This window comes from Pogoniulus pusillus, chromosome 4 (genome assembly GCF_015220805.1).
Source record: "Pogoniulus pusillus isolate bPogPus1 chromosome 4, bPogPus1.pri, whole genome shotgun sequence".
Lineage (NCBI taxonomy): Eukaryota > Metazoa > Chordata > Aves > Piciformes > Lybiidae > Pogoniulus > Pogoniulus pusillus.
Genome location: NC_087267.1, coordinates 4,522,666 through 4,546,867, shown reverse-complemented (window position 1 = coordinate 4,546,867; position 24,202 = coordinate 4,522,666). Strand labels below are relative to the sequence as shown.

General features: G+C 40.7%; 1 protein-coding gene across 7 annotated transcripts in view; it reads left to right on the top strand.

Moving 5' to 3' along the window:
* PTPRZ1 (protein tyrosine phosphatase receptor type Z1) overlaps positions 1–24,202 on the top strand; it is a 145,762-nt gene that overhangs the window by 78,963 nt on the left and 42,597 nt on the right. For all 7 annotated transcript variants that reach the window (XM_064142012.1, XM_064142010.1, XM_064142011.1 and 4 more), the window contains exons 6-11: positions 205–271; positions 3,984–4,141; positions 4,906–5,056; positions 13,597–13,781; positions 14,422–14,548; positions 22,694–22,737. In XM_064142012.1, the coding sequence (XP_063998082.1) occupies positions 205–271; positions 3,984–4,141; positions 4,906–5,056; positions 13,597–13,781; positions 14,422–14,548; positions 22,694–22,737 (732 nt within the window). The remainder of the gene's footprint in view (positions 1–204; positions 272–3,983; positions 4,142–4,905; positions 5,057–13,596; positions 13,782–14,421; positions 14,549–22,693; positions 22,738–24,202) is intronic.

Here is a 24,202-nt window from a genome sequence, read left to right as displayed (position 1 = left end):
AATGTGACTTGTTACAGTGTGTGATCATTTAGTTAAGGTTCACATATATCCTCCTAATTTATTCTTACAGAAAAGCAAATAGCAAAAATATGTTTGCTCTGCTTTAAGTCATCTATAATTTTGGTGGCAAACTGCACCTTTCAGGGTTTTTTGTGAAGCCTGGGCCAGTAAGAAAATGTTTTGTGTTGTTTTTTGTTTTAACAGATTGGACCAGAGAACAATCCAGATTATCATCCAATCATTAATGGAGTAGATAGTGTTAGTCGTTTCGGTAAGTCTGCCTCCATGCTTCAATGATTACTGATTAGACTAAATTCCATTTCAGTGTAACTATGAAGCACGTGGTTTTCCTTGTCATCTGGATAGACTAGAGAGCTGGGCAGTCACCAAGTGTATGAAATTTAACATCAGCAAGTGCCAAATTCTGCGCCTGGGCTGAGATAGTCCTGGTTGTATGTACAAATTGGGGAATGACTGGTTGGAGAGCACCCCTGCAGAAAGAGACCGGAGGGGAGAGTTCCGTTGATAGCAAGTTGACTATGAGTCAAAAGTGTGCCCTCATAGCAAACAGAGGGCATGGACTCTGCAGTTTACTCTGTTGAAGACGTTTATTTACACAACTTGTATCACTTATATACGTTTTGAGTTCAATTCACATGGCAGTCTTCAGGTCATGTACCCCGTTCCCCATGCGCACTGATTACACTGGCTAATTAAATTGACGACCTCACATTCATTCTGTGCCCATTTCCTGCTATCTTGCCTACCACCTTTGCCTAGAAGCACACCATCTATAATGAACTGAAACATGTCCCTCCCCCTATGCCCTGGCCAGACGTGTCCTGGGGTACATCAAGGACAGCATAGCAGGCCTGTTGAGTGAGGCGACTGTCCCATTCTGCACCGCAGTGGTGCAGCATCACTGTTAGTACTGTGCACTGTGCAGATGCATTAATGTCAGAAGGACTTCACACTATTAGAGTGCTTCCAAAGAAGAGTGACCAAGATGGTGAAAGAACTAAAAGGCAAGACTTTAGAGGAGCAGCTGAAGTTGCTCAGTTTGTTCAGCTTGGAGAAGAGAAGGCTGAAAGGTGACCTCATCACAAGCTACAGCTTCCTCAAAGTAGGCAGCAGGGAGGGAGTAGAGATACTGATCTCCTGTCTACGGGGACAAGCGCCAAGACACAAGGAAATGGAATGAAGCTGGATCAGGGGAACTTCAGATCAGACATTAGGAAAAGGTTCTTCACTGAGGGGGTAGTTGATGGCTGTTGTGGCTGCCCAGGACAATGATTACTGCACCAAGTCTCTCAGTTCAGGGAACATCTGGATGATGCTTTTAGTCATCCTGTCTGGTTCTAAGTAGTCCTACAAGAAACAATCAGTTGGACTCTAAGGTCCAACTGATTGTTTCTTGTAGGACTACCTAGATCCCTTCCAACTTGAGATATTCTGAGATTTTAGCATTTATTTATCGTTTATCATTTATTTATCGTTATTTATTTATCATTTATCTAAGGATGAATGTTTTTAACAACAATGGTAAGTGTAGATGAATAAATACAATGAGGATTTGCAACTCTTAAAATGCTAAATCAAATGGCATGCCTGGTTTCTTTAGTGAGTTTTCTAAGCATACATTTCTGCATTTTTATGTGTGATTGGAAGTCAAATAATCCTGTTGCAGCTGTCCAAGATGTGTCATACAAGCAAGAGATTTCCTGTGTAAATCTGAAATAATCCAATTCTATTATATTTGTACTAACATTATACAAACCAAACGTTAACACTTTGGTGCTTTAGAATTCCTTGTGGTTTTATGACAGAGCAGGTGGACTTTAGGACAGGTCCTAAAGTGGACAGGAAGTTCAAGGCTCTGTTTCTAACTCAGTTTTACAGTGTCTCAGCACAAGAGTAAACATGAATGAACACTTCTTGAACAAGGGCTGTTTTCTTACATCATGGGTATCATGCTAAATTTGTCTCACTTTTCTTACATGTAATGATACCTCAGCATTGCAAAGACCTTTAAAATTGAGAGGTTGAAAGTGTAAAAAGGTGCTTTTAAAAGCACAACACTAAAATCAAGGTTGTCCTTGCTCAACAAATCCAAAAGAGATCAATCTTTATAAATTGCAAAGACATAAAGGGGAAAATATAAAGCAGTTAAAATTCATTATCTTTGTATACCATCTTCTTTGAAACATGAAAGAGTATGAGTATCAAGGCAGATGATGTCATTTAGCCTTGGAAGCCTCAGCAGCAGCATTCAAGATAAAGCCACTACATGGCACAACAGTGAGTAGAACATTGTTTTGTTGAATAGAGTGTAAATGAGCTGGGAGAATATAGGTCATTACTAAATCAAGTTGTTCTTCCCGAGTAAAAGTGATTAGCACATGATCTGTCCTTGTCAGTCATATCTGTGCTGGGCTTATTTGAATTTCAGTTGCTTAGCTCTCATGCTCTGCAGAGGAGCAGTCCTGTTCCTCCCAGACAAACTCCTGGTTTCTCCTCATTTTTTGTAGGTGTTTTCTTTTAGAATTTTGGCTGTCAATCACACTAAAGGGCATTTTACACTTCAAAACTGCAAACTATATAGCAGAATCCTTACTATAAATTAGAAGTTTCTTGTCCCTAACCATCTCTATGAAACAGACTGAAGATACATTTCCACTGAAAGAAGAATTTAACTACACACATACCACATAGCAACAGTAGCTTCTATTTGAAGGGTGATCAACACGTTGACAGGAGAAATAGAAGGATGGGCTTTGCTTGACACTGTTAAATGTTCCCCTTTCAAGACACATCAGTAAGAGGGAGGAGAGGAGCCAGCTCTTAAACTTTAATTCAGTGGAATTGTCACTGTACAAAAGAAATTCATCGGTGATTTGTAGTAAACTGTTAACGCGATTTGTTCTCTCATCGAATTCATGAGATAAAGACAGGTCAGAAATCTGTACAGGGCTTAAGAAGTAATGTTCCTGTAGAATCACAAGTTGATGCACAGCCTGAAGATTCATTAGATGTTCATAAGTGAATACTTATCAAATAGGGAGGCATTTAAAGTCAGTAATATCAGATTTAGGTAAGGTGTGTAAGGATCTACGTGATTCCAAGGTGAATAAAACAAATATTTTGGATGCATCAAACAATAATGCATATAATTATCATGAGATTGATAGCACTCACAGACTGAAAAAAAATCTACCCTGGAGAAGTTTGTACTGTAGTTTGTGCTGCTGATTTTTGCAGCTTAAGTTTTTTTACCAGCATGAATTTAGCTCTCTGTGGATGGATTCCTAGCAGTTCCTCATGCATACTTGCAGTTGACAAGTACCAGGTAAACTACAGACCTGTGAAAAGGAACACTTGGAGGAGACTTTTGCATCTTTCTCTGCTTTGTGTAAAACTGTTACTTTTTCTTACTGTATTATCACCATTTTAAAAATCCACATTCCACTGAAATTCTGCTTCTGCCATCATGAGCAATATAACTCTACGGTCTAAAATGGCAACAGTTGCCCTGGCAGTGATTTCCTGTGGTCCAGTGAGAATCTCAACCAATTTCAGAGAGACTTTGAAGCCATGTCACATGAGCCCAAGACCAGAGATGTAACATACTATTTTAGAGGTTTGTGGGCGAGGCAAAGATTTGGCATCTTGGGTGTTTGCAAGTGAACTTGGGTGTTTGCAAGTGAACTTCTTGTGAACCAATGTACTGATTATTACTGGAGTAACTCATTACACCTTCCCAAGTAAACAAAGTTGTTAGTGAACAGTACTTACTCAAACTAAACAGATGAAGCTCTGCAATTTCTTTGTACGCTAGTCTTTCTGGAAGTCAAAGTTTGAAGACCCTCAGAATTAGCACATTCCAATGATGGTGACTCTTCTAGAGTGTGTGATTCCTATTTGTTCATTGCTTCTGCAGTATTTTAACTAACTCTAGATATTTTATCTTCCTTTTTTTTTTTCAGGAAAACAGGCTGCCTTAGAACCATTTATTTTGCTGAACCTGTTGCCAAATACAACAGACAAATATTACACCTACAATGGGTCTTTATCAACTCCTCCCTGCTCTGAAACAGTTGAATGGATTGTATTTAAAGACACCATTAGTATTTCTGAAGACCAGGTAACTACTATTTGTATTAAATCCAAACAACTGTACATACTAACAAAGAAAAGCAGTTACCATGCATATGGTAAAAGCTCCTGATACTCCTTGCCAGCCCCCAAAAGCCTGGCTTTTCTTTTAACTAGTTTTAAACTGTTTATGCAGCCATTAAATTAAAAATAATTTGTATTACTTAACTGTGTTATCTTTTCCCTTTTTTACTTCATGACTGGATTCTAAGTGAGTTTGGGTTTTTTTTTGTGGGGTTGGTTTTTTTTGTGGGGTTTTTTTGGTTGGGTTTTTTTCCCTTTGTTTTTACTTTTTCCTTTGAGGGGATTAAGAACACGCTGCCTAACTCTGCAGGCTGTCTGGACTTCTAGCACAGATAGAGAAATCTACGTGGTGGTGACTGCGCAAAGCATAGCTCCGACATCAAAGTGGTTGAGAAATACATATGGAGTAAACCATTAGATGCTGTAGAAGCTATGTGCTCAGTTTGTGCAGAACAAACTGTCTCTCTGCTGTCACAGAAGTTCCACAAACTTCTCTGTTCCTCTTTGTATTCAAGCATCTGTGACAGGCTGTTTCTGGAACAGTATGCTGCAGTTCAGGCACCCCTGGTACAGTGGAACAAAAGTTCAGTGCCACTTGAGAGAGCTCAAATGGGAAACCTTACCCAACATCTTACTCCCATGTTTTGTTTGGTTTGTTTTTTTTTCATCTGCTAGAAGAATATAGTGAATTTGTTATGACTTCTGTTTTTTTTTTCTCACCTCTTGCAGTTAGCAGTATTCTGTGAAGTCCTTACAATGCAGCAGTCTGGCTATGTTATGCTGATGGACTACCTGCAAAACAACTTTAGAGAGCAGCAGTATAAGTTTTTTGGGCAAGTGTTTTCCTCTTACACTGGACAAGAAGAAATCCATGAAGCAGGTATTTACTGAATAGTCATTCTTGTCACAGGTTGAAAGACAATTTTCAGTAGAAGGATCACCCTAGTATGAAGATATTCTTTTTACATTGTGTAGAAACTAGCAGGATGTATTATTACTCGTGAATCTGTCACTTCAGAGAAAAAAGAAACCTAGCAATCATAAAACATGTCAGATTAAATGGAATGGAAAACTAAATGCCTGTCTTGACCAAACATTCGGTGAAGATCACATCAGTTCAAGCTTTCTTGCACTGCCCTTTTAATGTGTTGCAGACTTAAAGCTGCCTTTTCAGGGGCCGAAGGAGGATTTTGTTTTACAAACCCATTTGGCTCTTTGTTGTGTAATGTGGATGTTTTTCCAACAGAGGCTGTTGAAGTGAGGTCACCAAATTCATTTCACTTCATCTGCTGAGAAAGTAATAGATGGAAAGAATCTCAGAAGCCAGACTGTTCTTTTTTACCTAAAACCTCAGGGAAGTGTGTGACGGTTATATGATCAAAACAGGGTGTTGTGTAAAGGAGAGAAAAGTCTATTACTAAGTATGAAAGTCAGTGATTTCTACACAGTCTCAAGTTGTGATGGATATTTGAAGGAAGTTCTTCACAGAGAGACTGATTTCCCATTGGAATGGGCTGCCCAGGGAGGTGGTGGAGTCACCGTCCCTGGAGGTGTTCAAGAAAAGCCTGGATGAGGCACTTAGTGCCATGGTCTGGTTGACTGGCTAGGGCTGAGTGATAGGTTGTACTGGATGATCTTGGAGGTCTCTTCCAACCTAGTTGATTCTATGATTCTATACTCAGAAGCACAGAGGAATAAATAGTAAACATCTAATTTGGGGGCATTTTCTTGCTACTTGGGTAGGGAGGCCTATAGATTCTTAAACTCAGTTGTACTGCTCTGTGCTAAATTACACATAGATGAATGAAACATGGTGTAGGTGTTCTTCAGAAAGAAGTGTGGTTTCATTTTAATTCACACCTTGTTAGGAAGAGTGTTTGTTTTCCTGATGGAAGGATCCCATGTATGAAACTTGTGTACAAGCTAGGGGATGTTCATTGCTCAGAACTGCTGGAGGGTCAAACTCCCTGCACAGGTATGTCACACTGTTTCACCACAGCAGCGCAAAGGACAGCTTTACTGCTTTGCATTTCTCTAACCAGTCCATGACACCCTCGTTCTGACCTCAGCTTGTCATGGGCACCTCAGATGTGTGCCCATAATATGCATATTTTTGTACTGATCTAAGCCAAGAGATACCTGTTTTAGCAGTGGGGTTTTGTTTAGGTACAGAGTAGCACCTGGAAATTTGAAGCTTGCAGGATTGTGACACTGAGCTGCAGCAATCAAGCAAATTATCATACTTAAATACATTTCTGTTTCCAAATAGACTTATAATAAACATTTTTTGTTTGTTCTAACTTAAAGAAAGGTCATATTTCCTCAAATTCTTCTATTTAAATAAGGTAGCTGGGGGATAGGTCACTGTAATAAAGACCACTCCTTCATGTGTACATGTCAGAAGGAAATGAATCTCCTCTATCCTTTGTGAACAGGTTGTGATGGTTTGGGAGTTACCCACCCCCATCCCCCTTATGAAATCACCCAGACTAGACTCAGCTGTCTAGAAGTTAAGGAATGACATGTTTTATTCACAGCTTAGCACAATATACAAGCACATATTTACAATACATCACAAATACATGTATAGCTATATACAGAAATATACAAGTTAAAGCTAATACAGAAGCACAACAGCCCTCCCAGAAATCAGTCACCAGGAGGGGCTCCCAACCACCCTTCCACCTTCTTTCAACCCTCTACCTTACCTCAGAGTGTACCTTGGGCACAAGATGAGTTTGGAGGATCGGCAAGGGGAGTTAGAAGCAGAAGAATTAGTTACACGGAAGCAGACCAGGGAGAAAAGCAGGGGCACTGACCCCGATGGAGAGAGATACTGTCTTATCTGTGTTCATGTTGCTGTTTTCATGCATCTCAGCAAGCCTATGAGTGAAGTAGACATCAACATTATTTCCTTTTCGCAGCCTATAATATAGTTTCTCTCCTTAAAATAGTCAAATCTTTCTCAAACTAGCACACAGGCATCAATCTACAGTGAAAAAATGTCACAGGCAAAGGATCTTTGAAGACAGACTGAGACTTCTTCCAACACCTGCAATTCAGTTGCTTCTCAGGTGCTTGCATCACAGCCATGACCTTGGCCTTGATCCTGGAGCTCAGTCACTGCTATTTTCAGCTGTGCCATCCTAATCTAGTTTACCATAGAGACTGACAAAAAGACAAGCTGAGACAGGCCTCTGCTTCTTCCCGGTCATTCTGTGTGCTGACACCTGAAGGAGCCTTCCATGTAGAATCATAGAATCAACCAGGTTGGAAGAGACCTCCAAGACCATCCAGTCCAACCTAGCACCCAGCCATAGCCAGTCAACTAGACCATGGCACTAAGTGCCTCATCCAGTCTTCTCTTGAACACCTCCAGGGATGGTGACTCCACCACCTCCCTGGGCAGCCCATTCCAATGCCAATCACTCTCTCTGGCAAGAACTTTCTCCTCACATCCAACCTATACCTCCCTTGGCACAACTTGAGACTGTGTCCCCTTGTTCTATTGCTGGTTGCCTGGGAGAAGAGGCCACCCCCCACCTGGCTACAATGTCCCTTCAGGTAGTTGTAGACAGCAACGAAGTCACCCCTGAGCCTCCTCTTCTCTAAGCTAAACAACCCCAGCTCCCTCAGCCTCTCCTCATAGGGTTTGTGTTCCAGGGCTTTCACCAGCTTTGTCACCCTTCTCTGGACACATTCCAGCACCTCAACATCTCTCTTGCCCAAAGCAGTGTGTCCATTAAAACTCTTTGGCAGATTGCTTTCAACCAGTCTCATTTCTGCACTGTATCAGATGCTGTGTATCTTCTTTCTTATCTGAATTATCCATACAGATAAGGATATTAAGATCTTTACACTGATTCAAAATTAAAAGTGCTTCCATTTTCAAATATCTTGCACAGAGCATCCAAAATTTCTCTGTGTGTATAATATTGAAAAAAATGGGTTTCAGTCTACTAAGGCTAAAGCAAGAGTGTCCTACACTCACCTTGCTGTGGCAGCATTTATTCCAAATTAGGTATTTAAAGTAAGAAATTGTCAGTCAGTTCTGGTTTTGCCATAAATATGGGGATCACTAAAAAAAAATCTTCCTATATGTATGTGTTCCACATTTCTGTATTTATGTGCACTGTGTAAATGTAACAACATCATGTGCACATATTTATGTACACCCACATGGCTATATATATATATGCAAACAAATGCAGTCATAGGATTAGTTTAATTTGCAGTATTAGAGTGTTTATATTTTCATGTTCATTTTAATAGAATTTAAGTAAAATCAGCTAAGAATTATTAAATGATGATATGTAAATACTGTAACACGAATGCCAAGGGAAAATAGGCTTATGTAATTCATATTTAATGTCACAAAGTTCTTGCAGTCAACAGTGAAAAAGTCATAGAATCATAGAACCATAGAATCAAGCAGGTTGGAAGAGACCTCCAAGCTCATCCAGTCCAACCTATCACCCAGCCCTAACCAATCAACCAGACCATGGCACTAAGTGCCTCATCCAGGCTTCTCTTGAAGACCCCCAGGGACGGTGCCTCCACCACCTCCCTGGGCAGCCCATTCCAATGCAAATAACTCTCTCTGTGAAGAACTTCTTCCTAATATCCAGCCTACACCTACCCTGGCACAACTTGAGACTGTGTCCCCTTGTTCTATTGCTGGTTGCCTGGGAGAAGAGGCCACCCCCCACCTGGCTACAATGCCCCTTCAGGTAGTTGTAGGCAGCAATGAGGTCTCCCCTGAGCCTCCTCTTCTCCAGGCTAAAATAATCTTTAAAATCCCTTTAGGCCATGTAAGACTAATGGCAAGAGTAAGGCTTACTCAAGTAGTTAACTGAAAAATTACCTTGTGTTGTGAAACTTAGAAACCAAATTTTCTCCTGTTGGATTCAGTGCAGACTCTCATTAGGCAGTGAGATTAAGTGCTTGATTTATTCCTGTTACAAATACATGGCACTTCTTAAGCAGAGATAAGTTTCTTTAGAGGGCCTAAAGAATCTTTCCATTCAATTATAAGCTACTTTCAGCAATATATTGTCAGGAATTTTTGGAGAGTAATAAGCTCAACATTGTTGGTGTATGAGCACTGCCCTACTGAGGATGTAGGAAATACTTAATTCCTCAAGCCTGCTTATCATTACAGGCTGGAAAACACCTTTTACATCATTGAATCCAACCATAATCCTCCCACTGCCCATTCTACTACTAAACCATGTCCCTGAACACAGTATCTATACACCTTCTACCCCCAAAGATGGTGATTCAGCCTCTTCCCTGACCAGCCTGTATCAATGCTTTACAACCATTTTAGTGGTGAATTTTTTCCTCATATCCTACTTAAATCTCCCCTGCTGCAACTTGAGGCTACTTCCTCACATCTTAACACTTGTTACTTGGGAGAGGAGACCAACACTCACTTCCTTTGAGGTACTTTTAGAGAATGATAAGTTTTTCTCTGAACCTCCTTTTCTTCAACCTAAATGACTCCAGTTCTCTCAGCCACTCCTCATAAGACTTGTGCTCTAGACCTGTCATCATCTTTGTTGCCCTTCCCTAGACATGCTCCGGTACCTCAATGTCTTTCTTGGAGTGAGTGGCCCAAGAATGAAGACAGTATTCAAGGTGCAGCCTCACCAGTGCTGAGTACAGGGGCACAGTCACTTTCCTATTCCTGCCAGCGACACTGCTTCTAGTCAGGATGCTTTTAAACTTCTTGGCCACCCATCACTGCTGTATGTCACAGCTTAGAGCTAGGCTGGCCAGTAAATGAATTACAGATACTCTCTATGAATTCCTCCTCCTACTTCAGCTCTCTCAAAGAATTAGAGTGGATTTGTAATACTGAAGAACTGCTTTTTGCAGCACTGACAGGACCCTTGAATGTCCTGATGTAAATGAAGTGATTTTATGACTTCCACAATTGAAAATCTGGATTTAAGAGATAAAATATGTCAACTAAAAGTAGGATAAAACAACAAATATAGATAAAAATCCTGAGTTATACAAGTGCTATCTCAGAATTACACTTAACTGTTACTGCAACTGTGTCACTCTCAGAAGGGAGGCTGTAGCCAGGTGGGGGGTGGCCTCTTCTCCCAGGCAACCAGCAAGAGAACAAGGGGACACAGTCTCAAGTTGTGCCGGGAAAAGTCTAGGCTGGATGTTAGGAGGAAGTTCTTCCCAGAGAGAGTGATTGGCATTGGAATGGGCTGCCCAGGGAGGTGGTGGAGGCATCATCCCTGGAGGTGTTCAAGAAAAGCCTGGATGAGGCACTTAGTGCCATGGTCTAGTTGACTGGATAGGGCTGGGTGCTAGGTTGGACTGGATGACCTTGGAGGTCTCTTCCAACCTGGTTGATTCTATGATTCTATGACCGTAGTCAGAGATTTCAGAACAAAATTCCTTCACAGATGAAGGAAGGACAGTGGAGAAGGGTTTGTGTCAGAGAGAAGCTTGTTACTTAGGCTGTGAAAAGGCATCTGGGGAGTTATTGTAAACACTTGAAAAGAAATAGCTGAAGTGTGTCAACTAATACTCAGAACTGAGAAAGGAGTAGTGTTTACTGGTCTAATGATTGCCTTTTGCCATCTGCTGGAAATGAGGTGGCAGTACAAGGCTTAGTAACAATGAGATGTACACAACTTGAGGTGTTTGGGGTTTTTTTACACTGTATGTCAATTAAAATAATCCAATATAACCAATAAAACGGCATGTCAGATACATAGCATCGTACATTCAAAGGCTGTCCAGCTACAGAGTTCAAGTCAATTACAGGCTACTACTGCCCATACACACAAATAAGAAGGTATCGGTGCTTCTCTCCCATCGAGTAGCTGTTGGCAGAGCTGCCCAAACCTGCCCACCAGCCTGCCGAGCGGAGGAGGGCCCAATACATATTTCGTGAGGGGTTTGAGTGCCCTCCTGTGGTCAAGTGGCGAATTGCAAAGTTAACGTGAAGCATTTTTGTCCTTTCAAATTGAAATGCAGAATTGTCCACCAGGCGTATTGTACTTACCACAGTATCATCAGGGTTGGAAGAGACCTCACATATCATCAAGTCCAACCCTTTACCACAGAGCTCAAGGCTAGACCATGGCACCAAGTGCCACGTCCAATCCTGCCTTGAACAGCTCCAGGGACGGCGACTCCACCACCTCCCCGGGCAGCCCATTCCAGTGTCCAATGACTCTCTCAGTGAAGAACTTTCTCCTCACCTCCAGCCTAAATTTCCCCTGGCGCAGCCTGAGGCTGTGTCCTCTTGTTCTGGTGCTGGCCACCTGAGAGAAGAGAGCAACCTCCTCCTGGCCACAACCTCCCCTCAGGTAGTTGTAGACAGCAATAAGGTCACCCCTGAGCCTCCTCTTCTCCAGGCTAACCAATCCCAGCTCCCTCAGCCTCTCCTCGTAGGGCTGTGCTCAAGGCCTCTCCCCAGCCTCGTCGCCCTTCTCTGGACACGCTCAAGCATCTCAATGTCCCTCCTAAACTGGGGGGCCCAGAACTGAACACAGTACTCAAGGTGAGGTCTAACCAGTGCAGAGTACAGGGGCAGAATGACCTCCCTGCTCCTGCTGACCACACCATTCCTGATGCAGGCCAGGATGCCACGGGCTCTCTTGGCCACCTGGGCACACTGCTGGCTCATCTTCAGCTTACTGTCTATCAGTAGCCCCAGGTCCCTTTCCTCTTGGCTGCTTAGTGAATTAGTACATGAATCTTTCAATAGTCTATTACCAGTAGTTATTTTGACAAGTCTGATAAGTTAAAGCTGTAGCAATGAGGTAATAAATGAAGCAGTAGACTGAATAATATGACTTTTTGATACGTATTAAATTGCATGTGAATGGAAATTCAGCGCATTGAAAGGAACTTCCCAAAAGCCAGGGCAGCAGCAGATGGCCCCTCTGAACATTCCAAACAAAGTGCAATAACCATGCAGTTTCAAAGTGGTAAGAGAGGACTTAAAATGGGAAATGTCAGAGATCTCTGGCCCTCGTTCGGAGACATCAGAGCAAGTCCAGTTACTGCGCTTTCAAGTTGGGAACCAAAGCTACATGACCCCTTTTGACAGTCATCTCCATTCTTCACTACCGTGTCTGAAAGAGACATAGTTTCCTGCACTGGCACAAAGGAGGATGAGAGAATGGAAGAATAATTTCTGAGCTCAGACCCAAGCTAGCCAGGAACAATGCAACTGTAAATGATGTTGTTTTATTTTCCTATTTGTCACAACTTGCTGGTCATTTTTCAGTGAGCTTCAGCTAAATAGATTGTGGGTTTTGCTAATGTGATTTTTTATATAAGGGAGTCTACCTTTGACCTCATACATATTTTTAAGCCCCACACAGGTATCTAGGGAATTTAAAAACCAAACAGCAGTGCCTGAGTAAATTTCTAGCACATTTGTGATCAGTGCATCTGTATGTTTAGAGTACTGTCAAAACATTCATCTTACTTAAGGAAGATGAAGAGTACTGGAGGGGAAAGGCTGGGATACACAAAAGAATCATAGAATCAACCAGGTTGGAAGAGACCTCCAAGATCAGCCAGTCCAACCTAGCACCCAGCCCTGTCTAATCAACTAGACCATGGCACTAAGTGCCTCATCCAGTCTTTTCTTGAAGACCCCCATGGACGGTGCCTCCACCACCTCCCTGGGCAGCCCATTCCAATGGGAAATCACTCTCTCTGTGAAGAACTTCTTCCTAATATCCAGCCTATACCTACCCTGGCACAACTTGAAAAGAAGAGCTGCCTGACCAGGCTTCTTCTGGAGTTCCTGTTCCAGGCTCTCAAAGAAAGTGTGCTTGAGCCAGAACCAGGACCGCAGCACTCTGATCAGATTTCTTCAGCAGATGACTAAATAATGCCTCTAAATACAACATTAAATCACTAGCTGCTGACATAGCCATTTCTTATCCTCCTCTCTTTTGCCTTTTGTATCTTCTTCAGGTACTATAAAAAGGTTGAGGCATCCTTGAGAGGACATGCAAGTGTGATAGGTTTACTTTTAACCTTTAAAAACAATCTACTGTAGATTAGAGTGAGACGTTGTGAAGCTCTTCTAATGCTACTCTGGTAGACCCACATAAAGACAGAGCAATAGTGGGGGTTTCATCCCCAGGACACATATGTGAATCTTTATGTCTTGTGGTTTATATTTTATTTCTTGGGAAATGGGTATTAATATTCCACAAAACTTGATGTAGAAAGGGAGGGACATGGACTGATGGACTCAGTCCTCAAATAAAACCTAAAGTACTGATTCTGGTCATAATGCATGACTTCTCAGGTAAGCGGGAATCTAGAAATGGGTATTCATTTTCTCAGGAGATGAATCAAGATCTTAGTGACCATTTGCACTGTTTAATAAAAATCTTTTTTTTTTTTCCCTCTGTATTCCAGTTTGCAGCTCAGAACCTGAAAATGTTCAATCTGATCCAAAGAATTATACCAGTCTTCTCGTTACGTGGGAAAGGCCTCGGGTTGTATACGACACCACAATTGAAAGATTTGCTGTGTTTTATCAACAGTTGGATGGAGAAGACCAGACTAAGCATGAGTTTCTGACAGATGGGTATCAGGACTTGGTAACTGTAAACTCTTCAAATTTCGTATAAAGGGGTGATAGGAAACACTCACTGTTAATTTTCTTAAGGGTTTAAATAGTAGCTGGGAGCTGATTCAATAAAAAATTACTTCTTTGGCTACAGCTCACAGAAGTTTAGCTTCAGTTTATAGCTGCAAAGCCATAAAGAGGACCTCTTGTCCAGAAGACAGGAGGCTCTTCTGATTTCCCTGTATTATCCCCAAAAGTTAATGACCATGTCAGGCTTGGAGTTCCTTAGCTGTAAAACCCTGAGTTGATTAGTTGTGATCTGCACTTCACTGCTCACTGATGTTCAAGAAATGACCTGCACAAACAGCTAATACGACTCAGTAGAGTCATACTGTTATAAAACCTTAAGTTACTAAGTAAAGCTTCATGGTATTTTACTTAGGTGATCTGTTCCTCCCTACTTGTTTAAAGACTCAAAACTTAGAGATGGTGTCACCCAAACTAAAGTTCAGTGTAAAATAGTTACATAGTTGACTGAAAAATGTTTGTGACAGTAAAATATGAAAAACACAGAGTCCTAGGAGAAAAGAACTTTACAGTTCATATGAAAAAAAATGAGCATTTTCATATATTTACAATCATTTGCAAGGATTTTTCTTTTTTTCTTTTAGGGGGCAATTCTAAATAATCTGCTGCCCAATACAAGTTATGTTCTTCAGATAGTTGCTGTTTGCTCTAATGGTCTGTATGGAAAATACAGTGACCAAGTCATTGTTGATATGCCTTTGGAGGACCCAGGTAAGTAATCTTTTGAACTTAATGGCCACTTTTAGCTGAAAATCTATATTTGAAGAAGTTTGTTTGCAAACCAGTTAAAATGCATGACTGTGAAAACATGCTAAAATGAAACTTCAATATCACTGCAGTAACCTTCAGCATGTTCTTTGCTACTGATATTTTACATAATGTAGTTCTCCATTCCTTGTAAATATTGCCTGTGAAAAATTGCATGTTAATTTTTATTTAACTCTAAGAGTATTCTGAAAAACACCTGCCTGATTTCAAATCTCACAAGTGTATCTTTTAGCAATATGATGTAGGGAAATAAAACCATGTTTGGTATTATTTCTCTATGGCTCAAGCATCCTCCCAAAAGCAATCCACACACAGCCAGAGTGTTAAGGAAACAATCAAACGAGCCAAATAAATTGTTTATAAATCAGTATCAATTGATTTTGAAACTTAATTTCTTATGGTTGCTTGGAGTTTGATTTCAAAGGACTTGTGGTGATGGAATTCCCTTGCTTCTTAATGCTCATAAAAATATGGAAATGCCTAACAAACAAATCTTACTGATTTCACAGCCAGATTTACTTCTTCCAGCTGCTGGTAAATATGATATAATTTGAAATTACAGCATGAAGCTTGATCTTGTCCTTAATAATTTCTTAAATTCTGTGGAAGTTTTAGCATCAGACTCAGGTTTTATCGGTGAGTGAGAGTGTATTTGTAATCAAGAACCCTGTAATTAATCACAGGAAAAAATTCAAATGCTTGGATCGTGCAAAAAAACCCTACATTTTTATATCTAAGGGCCTGAATTCTTTTTGCTTATTTATGGATTATATAAGTTCAATTTTACACTTCATTAAGTCCTTAGCAGTGCTGTGGTATTCTCAGGAAAACAGATCAGTTTTTCATTTCAGGGGAACAACATTCCATTACAGAGAGAAAGATACAGTTCTCTGTCACATGAGTTATGAAGTAATAATGGCAATAGGCTTACAATAACATAGACTTGCTTAAAGGAGGGGGCCACAGGTGTAATGCATATAAATTTTCATTTAACATTTAATTTGTCTTTCAAAACCAAAGTTTTTCTAAAAATCCAATTTTGGAGTCTTATGCTACTGTCTACCAGGATTTTCCTGTTTCTCTTCAGTTTTCTAAGTCCATGTCAAGGTTCTGACATTCTGCCTGGCACTTCACTTTTCTGTTTCTCCTTCATCTACCTCTTAGATACTATATTCCTCCACTTCCTTGCCAGAATTTGGTAGGTTTGTATTTGAAGAATTTTCCCACATGAAAGTTGATCTCCATACCCCTATGTCCATTTCTACATAGAGTGACAAATAAGCAGCATAATGTTGTCATTACTAAGTGATAGTTCAACGAGTCAAATCAGTGCACTGTTTCTCTTTAGAACCTCTGAAAACAAACACTGCAAAACAAAATCCAGTGTAGATAATACCTATAGGATAAAGTGCCCTGCTACTATGCTGTATCCATACTGTAAAGATGAACTACATACCACCACCCTGCTGTCTGCCATGACCTCCCAAGAGCACTGGGGCTGGGTACTAGCAGAGCCAGCACTGCAGGCAGCACTGTGCAGTGTCATGACTGGGGAACAAACTCAGCAAGAGGAAGGTGGGGTGGGCTCTTGGCAGTCTGCAGATGGCCAGCTTCTAATCTGAGCATCCCTGTTGTATTTCTGCTGTCATGCAAAACACTCTTCCTGCATTTAGTTTGGTAGAAGGAAGAGCTTTGAAAATACAAGCTGGAAAACTCATTTCACCTCGTAGTATATCAGCAGAAATTTCCATTAGATTTAGATTTGCAGACATGACTTTGGTGTAATAGAGGTTGCATTTAGCAGTAATGGTGAAGGTCTGATATTATTCTGCTTTTTACATAGACACACTGCTAATTTCTTTTTGTTTAAGAAGTGATTTAGTGCAATGCAAGGATAAGAAGTATAGCACTAAAATTATTTTTTGGTGGTTTCTGTCTTTTGAATACTTGAGTACAACTCCTTAACATTGCATTAAAGCAAATTAATACATATGTGTATTCTTATCCTGAGTATTCTTGGGCTTACATAAAGCATTGTAGAGTACTTAATCTGAACTGGGTAAACACCTGGAGTTGGTTGTTTTGTTTTAAATTTTAGGCAATGCTGAAAATCTGTGATAGCTTCAGGTTTACTTAAGGTTCTGTCATGGGTTGGGTTGAATCTGCTGCTTATATTCAATGCCGTGCCAGCTTCACAGCATGGTCTAGTTGACTGGATGGGGCTGGGGGATAGGTTGGACTGGATGATCTTCGAGGTCTTTTCCAATCTGGTTGATTCAATGATTCTATGAAAAGTGCAGGCTGGAGGAAAGTATCATGGGGCTTGAAGTTCAAACTGTAACATGAGAGGCTTCCTGCTCCGATTGCTGCTTTTGCATTCTGGATTTAGGGTGTTGATCTTTTCCATTGGGCAGGCTGCAGGTCAGGGGATGGAGAGGCCTCACTGCCTTCTGCTGCTGTTTCTGCTTTTTGCTTGCCTTTCTGCAAATAAGCTAAGGAAACTGTGTATCATATTGTCTCACTTCCAGCAAAACCCTTCACCCAGGACAGCCCATATTAAACTCAACCAAAGCAAGAAAACAAAACAACAATAACAAAACACTGAAGCATACAAAACTCTTAACAAACCTTATCCCTTAACTGAATATTCTCTTTATGTCACCTCTCACTATCTCAATCATTTCATTTCCTGCCAAAACCATCTCTAATCTCAAAATCATCTGAGACAGTCTGCTTTTTGAGCCGCACATTGGGACAGCAAATATGGACTGTCCTGGGTTAACACAGCCCACTTTCTTAAAGCCTGCTCCACACACACAGATGGGAAGGAAGGTAACACATAAAAAAAGCCCCCAAAAAATCTGGGTTAAGACAAATGGCTTTACTGGAAACGAAACAATACAGTGCACAATTATCTTAGCCTATTAGCAGACAGGCACAGCAAAATGCAGAAGCCAGCAACCTCCCTCTACCCCCTGACCCACAGCCTGCCCAGTGGAAAAGACCAACAGCCCAAACCCAGAATGCAAAAGCAGCAACTGGAACAGGAAGCCTCTCATGTTACGTTCCGAACTTCAAGCTCCACAATACTTTCCTCCAGTCAGCACTTACATTTTGAAGCTGGCACAGCAGCAGCATATTTACAAACTGGAGCATAGAAGGTTTCACTTTAATGTCAGGAGAAACTTCTTTACAGTGAGGGTGACAGAGCAGTGGGGCAGGCTGCCCAGAGAGGTTGTGGAGGCTCCTTCTCTGGAGACTTTCAAACCCTGCCTGGATGCATTCCTGTGCAAACTACCCTGGGTGATCCTGCCTTGACAGGGGGATTGGACTCAGTCACCTCTGGAGGTCTCTTCCACTCTCTAACATTCTGTCACTCTGTATTGAATATCATCAGCAGATCCAACTGAAACCATGCCAGGTTCTTCCTTCAGTTTTCAAAAAACCTCAAAATTGAGGAAGATTATTTCAGGTCAGGTATTTCAATTATTTTTTAAACTTAAAATAAAATATCAACTTTGCATGTTTCAGAAGAACTGTTTCTTTGGGATGTGCCCTATGCGAAATGGACACAGAGTTATTAAAGGTACTTTGTGTTCTTTTTGTTTTGACACTTCTACAGCACTACATTTGAAAGTGTAGAGGAGGAACATTCAGGGGAAAAAAAATCCTTCCCCTGTAATTAGTATGATTCCTATGGGTGTATGAGAGTCCTCTGTAAATAAGTTCTATAGATGCTGTCTCAACTCTGGATATGATTTTAAAGTATGAAAAGAAACTTCCATTCCTTTCTAATATCAGTCTTTATTAGCATACTTACACCTACTAATTATTTACATCTGAATTAACAGTTGCAAATGTTTTAAATATTTTTCTGTGTAATATTTCAGTATTGCAAATATGAAACAAGAGAAATAAGAGAATGTCTCTATCTAATGAGAAATGTTTGTTCAGAGCAACTTGCTGATTGCAACTATAACGCCAAATTGGTTTTGTGATCTACTTTATAGATCTTGAGGCAAAAGGGGATTTCTTGGAGCTCCTGCTTGTGAATTTTTGAAAGAAAAGTTATCTTCACCATGAAGACATGAAATAAAATTGACTCACATAAAGCATAAGCTAAAACTCATTTTCAAGAATTACTCTGAGTAACCCAGAGATCAATCAATCTTCATGTTAAGGACTAAAGTGAGGCACGAATCATGTGGAAGCATTAGATGGGCCCTTTTCCAGGAAGAATTCTGCCCTTGAAGTAGCCACTTTTAATTGAGGTGTACACTATACAGCACAAATATGGTGTTCATAAAACTCAAGACCGTTGTTTTAGCCTTTTCGGTTGGAGGTGCTTACAGGACATAGTGTTTTTCATTACTTCTCCCCAGTCTGTTTGCCTGTCTCCCATATGTGGTTAGTGAGGTCTCTGCAGGCTCCAGGTGATCCACAGACCAGGTTTAAAACCTCTAATTTTCAGCAGTGTTTAGTAGAAGGACCTCTTTTGGGCCATGCTGTCTGCCTCAGTTTGTAGAAGTCTCAGAAGCCCTGATACTACATTGGCCAAGTGATCATAGTTGAGGCTCTGCTCTTTTGGTTTTTCTTAAGCTGTTCAGAGTGACAGCCTTTAATCTTGTGATTCAGCATGTGTGCACAGTAGAGTTGTTTCCAGTTGGTTTCCATTTAATAGAAGTCATCAGATGCGCTGTGTGATATAGCTACACAACCCCCATTGAAAATGCTGGGAATCACATACGTAGTGTTTTAGTCAGCTTCGAGAGGAGCCCAATTTATGTACCAATTTTCCATTAGCTATTAGCACTGGAGTTTGGATAACTAGCTAAATGTGTGCTTTGACTGTAGCTAACATACAGCTCTCACAGTTCTAAATTAGTTTCTTCTGTTAGTAGTGGTGTTAGGTGCTTCTGCTGTCAGCAGAAATGAAACGTAAGAATGTATCTCTCTTCTCATCTTCCTTTATGTAGACTTTAGTTGGTGTTTATTGAAAAGAAAATAATAAAAAAAGCCATGCTTGGATATGGCTCTCAGCTGCTGTCTCCTGCATGGCAACTCATGCTGTCAGCAGTGCTTTGTGAGGGTGGAACCACGCAGTTTCTTTGTAACTTGGCTTCACAGGTTTTGTCCTTAAAATCACTAAGCAGATCTTAAATGTTTCATTTCAAGGAGGTTTTTTCTTTCTGGTTTTGTACCGATAGATGTAGAAATCTGAAAACTAATTCGATCAGAAGTAGCACTCTTTAATTTTGTTCTTGCCTTCCCATTTATTACTTAAGACAGTAGGGGAATAAAAGCAGTTTACATGGAGCACATTATATTACAGTTGCAAATCAGATTACTTTTGGAAAGAGTTGCATCAAACAAAAACGTAGGGGCATCGGTTTTGTTCTGTCTTTTTTTTTCCATCTGTCATTAAAATGCACTATGAATAGACCTCTACAAAACTTTCTAATGGATTAATTATTTTATTTTATACTGTAAGCTATAGGAAATAGATATGTGGTTCCAGGGAAAAATAAACACGCTTGCTCATCAACCTACATCAATGGGTTCTTTTTTGTAGGGTGCGATGCTGCTCCTTGGTTGAGGGATGTGAGCAAGTTTCTATACTCTGCTGTAGTGCTTTTGACAAATACATGTGATAGTTTAGACTGGATGATCTTGGAGGTCTCTTCCAACTTGGCTGATTCTATGATTTTTTTCTGTGACCAACTATGTTTAAATGGGCTTTGTAAAATGTCTGAAGAGTTACTGTTGGTTTTGTATATACATATGCTAATGCCTCTCCATGGAGACAACAGCAGAAAGCTGTAGTTTTCAGACGGTGGCATTTGAAAGCACATACCCTACTGTATATTCTAGCACAGTCAGCATGTTGTATTTTTTCTGAGTCTGGTTAAAGCTCAACTTTGTGACCACAGAAAGAACAGACAGAATTTCTCTGTGTTAAAAACGTTTTTCTGAGAAGTCTGTTGAGTGCATTATAGATGGCATGGGTCTGCTGTGGGAAGACCTTCAAGCTAATGTCTACAATATTTGATTTATATCATTGAGAAGCCAGGGAATATCATTCTCTCCTCCACCCCTTCCTCCCCTTTGCTCCCTTCCCCACCCTATCCCAGAGCCTCCTAGGCTTCCAGGAGTCAAAGGTAAGATCATTTTTCTCTATCTTGCTAATGAAAGGGTAATTCAGTACTTGGTAATTTATAAATGTTTTGTGCAAAAGAAAATGTATGCAGATGTTGTTTGGGCACTATAATCTACAGATAAAACTGTGTCAGTTTGTTAGTTTGATAAACTTCATCTAGTGTATGCAGCATCTCAATTTATTTTGAAAGGTAGACACAGACAGACCAAAGAGAATACAAATTAAGCCATAGATACTCATCTGGCTTTGCAGAGATGACAACTATAAAGATGTTGGTTTCATGCTATCACTCATAGTGAATTGAGGAAACTTCATTTAGGAGTTGTGGGGGAATGGGCTGCCCAAGGAGGTGGTGGCATCACTGTCCCTGGAGGTGTTCAAGCAAAGCCTGGCTGAGGCACTTAGTGTCTAGTTGACTGGATAGGGCTGGGTGCTAGGTTGGACTGGATGATCTTGGAGGTCTCTTCCAACCTGGTTGATTCTGTGATTCTGTGACATGAAACTGTGATGCTATTGTTAGAATCACTGCCCACCCTCTGAACTGATAGATAGAATGGTATAATATTGGCTTAAAAAAAACCTTTAGAAATATTCAGAAGGAGATTGAACCTTTCTGTGAACCAAAGGAGCAGTAAGATGTGTTAATCATAGAATCATAGAATCAACCAGGTTGGAAGAGACCTCCAAGATCATCCAGTCCAACCTAGCACCCAGCCCTATCCAGTCAACCAGACCATGGCACTAAGTGCCTCATCCAGGCTTTTCTTGAACACCCCCAGGGACGGTGCCTCCACCACCTCCTTGGGCAGCCCATTCCAATGGGAAATCACTCTCTCTGTGAAGAACTTCTTCCTAATATCCAGCCTATACCTACCCTGGCACAACTTGAGACTGTGTCCCCTTGCTCTATTGCTGGTTGCCTGGGAGAAGAGGCCACCCCCCACCTGGCTACAATGCCCCTTCAGGTAGTTGTAGACAGTAATAAGATCACCCCTGAGCCTCCTCTTCTCCAGGCTAAATCCTTATGGAAGGGCTATGAGATTTCATCACTGGAGGCTATATGTTAGTTCCTGCCACAAATCTCTAGGTTTCTTGCAACCTGCTTTAAATCATCTCTTGCTGGCCACCATCAGAAGTACAATATTTAATTTGGCCAAAAATATAGGTGAGAGGCGACCTCTAAACTTTGAGAGAAGGATTTTGTAGGAGATTAATTTCTTGATCTTACTTCAGCTGTTATTTATGAAAAGCTGGGATGCCTCAAAAGCCTTCAGAGTGGAGTGGAGTGCCCCAAAACTGGTTTTTAGTGACTTTTTGTGGGATGTGATACAACCAAGTCCTTACATCAAATCAAATGGAGAGGGAGTTTGAAAAAGGCCATGAGCCCTGGACTGTAAGAGGGATGGGTCTCCTTGGTCTGCCCTGCTGGACGCAGGCAGCCTACTGTGCGCTGAATGTGATGGCAGAATTGTTGTATTAGAGCCTAGCTCCAGGCCTGAGTGCGCAAATGAGTGTGAAAGTTACAGAACAGATAACTTTACAATAATATGTCCAGAGCTTTCAGATTTGAGAAGTAGTTGATTACCAGAGTTGTCTTTTTTCCTCTCATCTGTATTTCTGCATTAAACTGTATTTTTTCGTAGAAAATGTTCTCCTAAACCTGCTTATCTCTGGACCAGGTTGTGGTTTTTTGAGTGCAGGTCCTGCAGTATCCAGTTAGAGCCAGACAAATCTGTGGAGGCTCAATATGTACTGTCTAGATGAGCTAATCCTCAACCCAGCTGATTGGCCATTTCTGCAAACACAGTCCTGTAAAACATATTAGAGCAGGTCTCAGTAAGCATATTAACCAATCAGTTGAGTCCTTGCAGAATTAAGACCTGTGAGAATTTAAAATGTTGGATGATATGGTGTGTATTTCTGTTTTACAGATGCTGACCTCATTCCTGAACTGAATGAAACTGAAGAATATGAGGTACAGCATTCATTTATTTTTAAGAGACTGTTTGGAATGCATGCATTGCAGGTAGAATTTGACATACTTTTGTGACCATTTGCAAAATTCTGTCACCAAGTGAATAAATATATTGTCAGAACTTATATATACATAGGTGTTTATATATATATATATATCTCCTTCTTTTTCACCTCTCTTTCTCCCTAGGCAATTGTAGACATGCCTCACTGTTTAGTTCCACGTGGAGAAGTAAGGCATATGCCAAAATGGGGCATCAAGTTACTGTCACATCTAAATGAAGTCTGACAAAACCATTCATTGAGCAGAATCAAAGCTGTCACAGAGTGATAGATTTTTTGTTGTTATTATTATTGAGTTATTTTAAAGAGAAAATCTAACTTTGGCTTTCTTATGGTGGTCTTACCATATAGTAAACTAAACTATTTTGAAGAGAAAATCTAACTTTGGCTTTCTTATGGTGGTCTTACCATATAGTAAAGTAAACTAAGGGAGGCAGGCAGTTGTGTTGATGGGTGAGACTCACATATGTCTGCTGTCAGTATGCTATTGGGCGAATTTAGCCATGATACCAAAATCATGTTGCATTCACTGAGTTTCTTGAACTCAAGCTCAGTTTCAAAGTGTCAACTGTAAAGTTGGATGGGTTTATGATAAGCTCTACACCATTAAGTTTTCAGCAGTCTCTAACCACAATTTCGTAACATGGGCAGATCCTTCAGTAAGATACTTTGTATTGAGTAATCCTTCCAAATGTTTATTTTGTAGTTTCAGTCTAGGCCCCCAATGTTCTCACTGAGTGGCAAGTTCTTGTTAGTTAACTAGACTGCCTGGGCTACTTACCTGATTATTTACCTTGCCTTGTATTTCTGGGCACTGATTAACCAATAATGCAATTGTTTCTCTGTTGGTGTGTGTGTGTCTAGATTATTGTATTGCACCTGTCAGGACAGTAACTGACTACCAACGAATGTAAATGGATTATTTACTTGAACTGAGAAAGTTTAAAGTACAGGCATTGCCCTACAGAAAGTAGATTTTCACTAAAAAAGGTCTGGCCAGGCCGGGGCAGACCTGAGAACACACAGTCTGTGTGCTGTTGTCCCTAGATTTTAGGTATTTAGCCCTTGGAAATCATGTCTGAGTTACCTTACATTGTGTGAGTACACCAGAGGTTCCTGTTACAAAAGAGGGGCTTTGGTGTGTGGGTTAAAGCCCACACTCTGATGAGTCTGGCTAAAAGCCAACCACTATTAGCTGAGTGCCCCAAGTAATAGTTTATTCTGGAGTGCTTCATCCTGGGCACTTCCTCTCAAAGGCTGTTGAGAGAAAGGATATCTTAGACTGATAACAGGGTCCCGGTCTCCTGGGTGTTTTCTCTCAGCTTTATGCTTTTGAATAAAAACAGGTGGATATTTCCTTCACACCACAAATCCAGATCATCAAAAGAAAATGGAATTGCAGC